General features: G+C 39.5%; 1 protein-coding gene across 1 annotated transcript in view; it reads right to left on the bottom strand.

Annotated features, from left to right (window-relative positions):
- Positions 1-9,276, bottom strand: part of cntn1a (contactin 1a) — a 91,917-nt gene that overhangs the window by 17,547 nt on the left and 65,094 nt on the right. The window contains exons 5-13 of the mRNA XM_014019739.1: positions 8,878-9,006; positions 7,603-7,781; positions 7,293-7,388; positions 6,500-6,706; positions 4,773-4,872; positions 4,241-4,422; positions 1,910-2,034; positions 459-576; positions 197-344 (exon numbers count right to left, since the gene is read on the bottom strand). Coding sequence (XP_013875193.1) covers positions 197-344; positions 459-576; positions 1,910-2,034; positions 4,241-4,422; positions 4,773-4,872; positions 6,500-6,706; positions 7,293-7,388; positions 7,603-7,781; positions 8,878-9,006 — 1,284 coding nt within the window. The remainder of the gene's footprint in view (positions 1-196; positions 345-458; positions 577-1,909; positions 2,035-4,240; positions 4,423-4,772; positions 4,873-6,499; positions 6,707-7,292; positions 7,389-7,602; positions 7,782-8,877; positions 9,007-9,276) is intronic.

Below are 9,276 nucleotides of genomic sequence, written 5' to 3' on the forward strand. Positions count from 1 at the left end.
TGTATGTGTTTATTTACATATATATATATACAGTATATATCTGTTTGAGTCAATGCAGTTCCTGTTTATATAGACCCCAACTGAATGATTTCAATGTGAAAAGGAATAATTTAAAAGCATGATACTACATGTCTCCTGTAAAGCAGGAGGTGATAAAACGGAGAGATGCTATTTCTGTATGATGCTGCATGCTAACCTGGTGGAGTTGAACAGCAGCTCTGTGTCTTTGCTCCAGTAGAAGGTTGGCTTCGGAGCTGCTTTCGGTCGACACTCGATCACAACACGGCCATTTTTGGGCGCCAGGACGTTTTTCACTGGGCGGCGTTCAAATGTAGGAGCACGTGCTGAAGAGTGACAGTGGGTTTTAATAAGTCTTGGTAATTAGTCAGCTTTTTGATGTAGCCCTTAAGCATCAGAACAAGAGTCCGTGCAGCGATTGCAGCCAAATTGTGACTCACCAATCACTTTCAGCTCTGCGTTGGCATAAATAACTCCGTGGCGATTCTCTGCAATGCACTGGTACATCCCTGCATCATCATACGTCAGCCTGCTGAACCTCATTTCTTTCTTATCAATCTGTAGAGAAAAAGCAGTGAATTGTTAAAATAATTTTTATTTTATTTTACTTCAAGTCTTTTATATTGTTTTAATTCTTACATGAAGCAAAGTTATAATGCTGATTTTTGATGTTCTACAAAGTACTTCACAATGTTCTCATTCACACAAAAACTCATCCAGTGCCTCTTATTAAGTATGCTAACTTCACTGTCACTAGCGGCTACTCTCACGGGGGTTTGAGTTGTGTTGACAGTGGTTTGTGGAGGAGCGTTACACAACACATGCTGCCTAACAACAGGTACTCTCTGCTGTCATGATGTGTACTCACAGTGCCAGCTTCCTGTCTCTGCTGAGCTACAGTACAAATGCAGGGCTGCATACTGAACAGATGGGAGCTACCCAGAAGTTTCTAACAGTACTGCTCAACACTAATTTGACTAAGGCTGCGCTTTTTTGCGCAGGAGACATTGGCCTCTAAATCCCCCGCTCCCCTGCTGGTACTCTCTGCTGTCATGATGTGTACTCACAGTGCCAGCTTCCTGTCTCTGCTGAGCTACAGTACAAATGCAGGGCTGCATACTGAACAGATGGGAGCTACCCAGAAGTTTCTAACAGTACTGCTCAACACTAATTTGACTAAGGCTGCGCTTTTTTGCGCAGGAGACATTGGCCTCTAAATCCCCCGCTCCCCTGCTGTGAGCCACATAGTGTCTATTATTATGCTAAAGAGGCGCACGCACACCTAGAGACACACCTAACCCTAATCACTGCTCACCTACATGTCCACCCTCAGCCCAAAACTGTGCTCCTACATATCCGGGTCACGGCACCAGAATGTCCGGGTCACGGCACCAAATTTTACAACAACGAAAGATGCTTGTATGTAGATGTTTTTGCAGAGTGTCTGAACCTGGCATTGCGTCATCTTTCAAGGACCAGGCTGGGGATGTGGCTTTTTTCATCATGGCCTTTTCCAGCATAAAACGATGTTGAAATTCCAGTGAAAGGCCAAGTATAAAGTCTCGTCTGCTCTTTTTACAATTTTTTACTGTAGCTCTGAAAATACAGTGGCATCAATGTATGTTCGTTGCAACACACCACATTTTCAGAGCAAAAACTTGTAAACAAGAGCCCTTGAGAAACAATGTGACAATATCATGAGGCGTGGTGGGTGTGTCTGGATTACCTGCAGCAATTTGTCTAACAAAAGGCCACTAATAGCCCTCAGATTGCTAAGAAGAAGGAGGGGGTTTGTCCTCAGGATCTTGAAATTTCAGTCAAGCTAGTGTCAACCGCTCAGTGGGACCACAATGACTTTAGTGTAAAATATATTTATATATATATAAATTACCGGTTCTCCATTTTTCAGCCAGCGGATTTGAGGTTTTGGTTCACCTTTGGCTATGCATGACATGGTGAAGCTGCTATAGATGTCTTTCTCTGTGCTACTAATGTGCTCCACCCACACAGGAAAGGCTGCAAATAAGAAAAGACAGAGATGTAGAGTTTTAGAAGAATTTCTGAAAATGACTTTATTGAGTAAAACTATTTGACAGCTAGTTAGAAAAAAATATGACTGCTTTTGTAAAAGAAAAATAAATGAAAGTACACACACAATATTTCCTTAGAAAAGAACCTAAACAGAAAAAACAACAACTGCAAAGCAATGGCTAACGTGAAATTCAAGGTGTTATAAAATAGGGAGGTCTTGGACTCAAATGCATGAAAGCATGAGGCAGAATCAGAATCAGTGTGGCCCCTCCCACTCACATTTGTTCCCTGTAATCCTTAAGCAAGGTTTATAGTTAGTGATGAAAACAGTGCAAGGGTGCTCATGTCAATGTTAACACAATCTTGCCATCCGTGCTCCTGCACGTTGGTCCCGTGCAGTTTCTCTATTCAAATAGTTTGAGGCCAGCAAACAGGTCCCACTGTCTGCACTCAGAAAACGTTATGGATAGACTGAGAATCTAACTCCTCAGTGACTCCAACTCTCACCCTGTAGAGGTCCAACTTACTGACGGCAATGTGTACTAGACTTTCACATTTAGGGACTGAATGGCTCGTAAAAGTGAACCCCCAATCCCTTACTCACAGAGCACCCTCCAACAAGGTACCCCTAGGAATGTGTTCAAATGTCTTCTCCAAGTCCACAAATCACATGTAGACTGGTTGGAAAGACTCCCATGCACCCCTAGGGGTACTAGAAAAGGTAAAGAGCCAGTCCAGTGTTCTACAGCTGGGACAGAACTCATATTGTTCTTCCCATCCGAGGTTTGTCCATTAACCAGTGCATTTGACAATGAACTGTGGAAAACAATAGCCTCTTTCATAAAACACTTAAGATTAATCTAAGCCGCCTTCTCCCCATCTTGGTGTAACATCGGCCAATATGAAGGTGTCAAAAGAAGTTTGAAGCTAACCTGTTTCTGTTATACCTCTGAGCCAACAAGTAAGGTAAAAATAGAGCCATGGAGGTCGGGATATGGAAGAGTAAGCTGGCATTGTGGCACAACACTTTGATATAGTGATGACAGAGTCTACACAATCAGTTGTTTGTGGGATTCAGAGCAGGAGGTGTGGGATGCACATAGTGCTGGGCGGTATACCGTTTTGTACCGAATACCGGTTTTTATTTTTGTTATGATATGAATTTTTTGAATACCGGACATTCCGGTTTAAATAGCGGAACGTTTCGTCGCGGCCGGCAGTGAACTGTTGTTTCCCGGGGGACATTTTTCCTTGCTGCACCACTATGTGCGTTAGCATGCTAATGTTTGGAGCAGCTAGTTGCAGCCGCGGGTGGCGATTCCGCTGCTTATATTGACTTGACGTTTAAAAAACATCCCGTTTTCGCCGTCGCTGAATGTAGTAAACACCTCTTCAGTGACGTGCACAGTTAGATTTAACGCGGTTAGTTAATATGGAGACGTTATGCTGATGGAGACTTAACGTGGTTCTATTGTGAAAAGCCCGCAGGAAGTAGTTCGTAGTGGAGTTGGAATTGAATGGTGTGCAAGGTGAGTCGTGCTGATAAGCTTTAATAAATAACATAAAACAATAAACCCGATCATAATCTTTTCTTAACCCTTCTCCTTCACGACTGAACCAAAATGCATGATTACTGTCTACAACCACCAGTCAGAGAAGAACAGACACAGAGAGGAGGGAAACAGAGACACAGACAGAGGTTCAGTAAAAGAAAAAAACTCAATAAGCAGGGTTTGTACATTTTATTATCAGCTGAGCTGTGATGAAAAGAAAAATACCGTCAAATACCGTGAAACCGGTGAAAATGTTGAAAATACCGTGATATAAAATTTTGATCATATCGCCCATCTCTAGATGCACATGTTATCCGTAATACTCCACATCATTGTGAAGCATTGCATGTGGAAGGCTCAGTTGGTGCTTTACGGATGTCCAAGCAGCTTAAAAAGGGGCTTGTCTTTGCAGCCATATTGCTAAACTGTTTTTTGAATGGGGCTGAGGAGTATTTGCTGGCAGGAGTGATGAGTGAGTGAAACCATGCTGTTTACCAACAAAAACCACGTTGCATGTACAGAGGTAGATAAAAGGAACTTTTAAAGACTACAGCACCACAATCACAAGAACAGAACATCAATTATAAAACCAAAGCAATGGCCTAATTTAAGACCAAAATAGGACACATGTCTCTTACCCTGAACAGACACATTTGCAGAGTGGAAGTCTTTTCCTTTTGAGTTGATGGCTTCACATCTATACGTGCCACTGTTATCGAACTGGACATTATAGAGGTAAAGCTGAGCACCTGCCATCCGCACCTCCATGTTGTACGGCATCTCTCCGCCAATTCTCCTCCAGTGAATATCAGGTACAGGGCTGAGATGGGCCAACAGAAAAAGTAATGCATGAGCCAGGGTCAAATTTGTTGCTTCTGCATCTTATGCTCTTTTAGAATTATTATTAGCTTTGCTTTCTGACAGACCAAGCAGTAGCAATCAACACTTTAGTACTCTGCGTTAATGTTTTTGCTGTCTTTCAAAAGCTAGGAGCTTTTGGGCAACAAACAACTCAATTTTGTTTGATACAATTATAATTGTTCTTTTAGACATATTAATTAAAACCTAGATACTTAAAAAAATTATAGTTGGCATGACATTTGACACAGGAAGGCATAAAATGCACAATGCATCTAAGCAAGCAGGTAATTGGTGATCGTTCACTCTTACTTCCCCAAAGCAAAGCATTCCAAGGTGATATTCTGTCCCACCAAAGCAGTGGTGTCTGGAAACTTAACTCTTAGGTCAGCTGGGTATTTTCTGTTGTGACCTGAGCAGAAAGATCAGAAGGTGACAAACACACACACAAACATTCACAAAAATTCAAATAAAAACTGGATAACAACATCATGCAATATTATTTTGAGTTATAAATAAGAAAAAAATGTCCCAGAGATAGGTTTAGTGCTCTTTTAGTTGAACATTTTTCTCCATCGTAAAACAACTCCAATGTTCAAAATTTCATAGCTGTTCATGCAAACACTATTTTGTAAACGTTACACCATTACTGGTTTTGTTTTACATTCTTTACATAGTGTAAGATATTTATTGATTTATATTGAGTCCTAAATGTATTTCGCATATACATTTTTATGCTTGAAGTGTTTAGAATATTTTATAATCAATGTGCAATCAGTTACTTTTTAAACTGTGATTAAGAACAACTTCCTAGGGGCAACACACCTCACACTGATTTAACACAATCAGATGTATAAAATTTCTACATCTAAGCTTGTAGGACTTCTTTGTTTGTGAATTGGGTCACCCAGATAAGTGAGGTCTCCTCCTTTGATGATGTAATTTCCAGGAGGCGTGACTCAATTCTGAAGAATATTGTTACAAGCTACTGTTTTGTGAGAGAACAGTGCCAAATGCCAGTGATCTGAATTCCTGTACACTTGATTCAGCTGCTTACTCCTGTATGCACAATTAAATACTTAAGTTTAGCTTTAATTGTTTCCTGTGTATAATTCGGGCTCGTATTTTGAACACACTTTGATTTCTTTCAATAGAATCCTATAGTTCCTGTTGAGCTCAAACAGCAACAGCAGCTAGTTAAAGCACTTCAAGCAGGAATTTTATAATAACTGGTCTCGGACTATTCAGACAACCCATTAGCTCATCATCTCGGTCAGAAAGAAACTTGAGTCTTCCAAACTGAGGTTGTTCAAAGTGCTACCTATGACAGGTAAATTACCATTATTTATAACCTTTCCACAGAACCCCACTTCCAAAAGAATCTGAACTGGCTAGTTTGATAAAAAAGCACAACCACATTTGTTAGTTTAAATTACTCTTTATGGTTTTACTTTCTGTTGCTTAATAACTCCTTTTCAATATGAGTTGCTTTCTAGTTTAAGTTTGAGCTCATTCCTTCTTTTATAGTTAATTAAGAAAATTCAATAAGCTAATGGTGACATGACTTTATCAAACTGAAAAGGCACCACCGTGTTTAAGCATAGAGCTTTGTTACAGAGGAAATAAGTCATCAAAACATACAAAAGCAAAAAAATGAGTCTTTTAAAGTATCCTTGAATCTTATTTTAGTCAAAGAAAAAAAAAAACACTTAAGGTCCTATTCTTCACTCCCAGCTCATTTCAATGACTAAAGTAAAAGAAGTAACACCTGTACGGTGTTTATGATAATTTATTGCTACTGAATCGAAACTTAACTAACTTTCTTTGCAATTTTTCTCTATTCTGTGAATTCAGTGCAGAAAAAAGTATGTAGTGCTGGTACATGACTGAAACAAGTTACATTACAAGCCTCTGTGCAGGTAGTTTTGGATGGTTGAAATAAAAGTTATTGTTAACTTGTGCAGCAAACTCAAAATCTGCTTTAGTTTCATTTACAACAGGAGGTAAGACAGGTGAGTAACTGGAAGATAAATACTAACGTTCAGCCACAAGCTTCAGGGGAATGTAGTTGGAAAACACACTCTTGGAACTGGATGGGCTGGATACCATGCAGGAGTAGTTGCCCCTGTCTGATGGGTCCACCTTGGAGATGTACAGGTTGCCTGTTATCTGGGAGACAAATCGCCGCTTGTCCAGAGAGATGAAGCTGGGGAAATCATTGAGCATCCATCGAAATGACAATCCTCCTACACAGACAGAGACAGAGAGAAGTGCTGCCTGTCAATCAAAGGTTTTAAATTGTGGCCACACTTTTGAAAAAGCTAAAGGGAGTTGATATGAGGCTTGCTTGCTCTGAGTTAAAATACAACATGCAAGACAAAACTAGAACTATGCAGTGCCGAGGGAACTCATGATTCAAGCATCCATTGACCTTTGCAGATGAATTTTTAGAATCCAGCTAAAAGGCAAAACTAGCCATGTGAGTACATTTAATTTCTTGTAATTTTGTAAGAGTTACTGATTTGTATTTGCCTGAATATTGATTTTTTTTTCTGGTTAAAGGTTTTTTAATGTTAATGACAAAGGAGAAACTTTTTTTTTTTCAAATGTTAAAAAAACTCGAATTAAAATTTTTGGAAAAATAAATACTTTTTTAAATGATGTCTCTTCGTGGGTAGAACAAACACAACAATGTGCAGTTTTGAGTTTCTTTAAATCAAATCAAAGACTAAGGAAGACATCAAAACATCAGATGTGTTTGTTATACAAAGAGAAAATAAAAGACAGTTTGAACACTTAAACCAAAACAGACCAAGATATCAAAGACTGCACCTGGATGGTGTGGAGGGGGTGCACATAGCAGGACTGCCCCCTGGCCCTCCTTGACATACACTGTCTCCCTCTCCTCCAATGAGAAAAAATCAAGGTCTGAAAAAGCAGAGGTAAGACAACATTACCCTCCTGTAGCACTTCCTACAACAGTGTAACAGACTTTATCTGCATAAAATGCATTGTTATGGACTAATTATTTATATCTGTTTGACCTTGACCTTGAAAATACAGGTCCTGTGGAACATTTGGATGATGCTGCACATCCCAGCCTCCAGTAAAAATAAAAAGGCTAATCTTTGAAACAACTTACATCCAAACTGGACAGATGCTTTTCTGCTGACGACTGTGCCAAACATGTTGGTGGCCAGACAAGAGTAGTTTCCCACGTGTTCGGTTCTTATGGGGTTGCTGATGACCAAGTTGCCTCCTGATAAACTGTAGTGGCTCCCCTCATCATTCAAGTCAATGTCTACATTGTTCAGTTTCCATCTGCATAGAAAACAAGTCAAATCAGAGAACTGATGTGTTTGGAAAGTTATGTAACTTGAGTTTATTATAGGGATGTAAAAAGGATGTACTTCAGTTTGGGTACTCATTGATAACGAGTGCTGATACAGAGTAATTGTTGAGTTAGAACATAAACACTACACAATGACTTTAAAAGCCCATTTCTTTTATTTAAACCAAGCTCCCCTTCCTTATAGGCCTGCAGCCCATCTGACTGGATCAAATTGAATATACAGCATGAAATATGCTGCTGCAATATTTTACAGTAACTAAAAATAATAATAATAAATCACTTGAAATGCAAATTGTGACAACTTCAATGGAATATCTATGTAAGTATCAAAACTGGTATTGATATCAGTCCCAAGTGGAGCATTCTGTACAAGAACAAGTACTTTTAAATATATCAGTCCCAATGCTAATACCAGTTTTGGTACACCAGTAGCTTATTCTTATTCTTATCATATTGTAATATGATAAAATATATTTTTTATCTTTTTTCAGAGATGCACATAAGAATTGTTGTTTCATGCAAAACAATGATTTTATGTTCATTTGAAATTTTATTGGGCTATAAAATGCACCCTCTGAAACAAAGCAAGCTGTGGTCGAAGCTACTTCCATCTCCTCCAGCATCCAACTCTTGAACCCATTCCACCGAAAGCAATTTTCAAGGATGCGGAGCAGGACATTTACATAGATTTACATCTAAATTGAAACAGAACATGAGAGAGATGCTAGCACACGAGGTTCAGTCACAATAGAAACATAGCGTGTGCCTCAGCTGCAGCAACAAGAACTGATGTGTCACGCTTTGGAATTTAAATGCCTATTATGACAGTAAAATCTGTTCTACAAACATTTATCTGTGTACATTAAAAAAAGAAACAGGGAAAAAGGCTTTTAAAAATACTGATTGTAGAAATACTGAATGTTAGAGTTGTATCAGAGATCATTCGAACATTCCTGTGACCTTGGTGTCTAAAAATACAGACCCGTTATGAGGGGAGGGTTCTGGGAGGCACACAGAACCCACAGTGTGGAGTAATGAGAGTGGCTTTATGGGAGCATATGTTACTTGTATGTGGCAGGTGGATTGGCTCTGGCTCGGCAGCTCATGGTAATTTTGGCCTCGGGTGACTCCTCGGGGTAGATGGTGTCCACCGGTTGGTCCTCAAACTCCGGACCAAATCCTATGACTTCATCTGTTGGTGAGAAACAATGCAGAAATAAAGTAAATGAATAACAGCAGCCTGGGTCAGATATGTAGGCAGGTCACTTACACACAGAACCTAGAAATGTTTCTAAGAATGGGTATGTACAGTCATTGTCTTACCTGTTGTAGATAGCTTTATGATTTATCTCATTCTGCTAAGCTAACAACTAACACAGAGATGGCCAACGTGCAACTTCAGTCCATCCTGCCAATGAACATCTAAGCTTTTAAGCTGATTTGAGTGCTTTTATTGAAGTAAAA

This window comes from Austrofundulus limnaeus, unplaced genomic scaffold (assembly GCF_001266775.1).
Source record: "Austrofundulus limnaeus strain Quisiro unplaced genomic scaffold, Austrofundulus_limnaeus-1.0 Scaffold229, whole genome shotgun sequence".
In the NCBI taxonomy this organism is placed as follows: domain Eukaryota; kingdom Metazoa; phylum Chordata; class Actinopteri; order Cyprinodontiformes; family Rivulidae; genus Austrofundulus; species Austrofundulus limnaeus.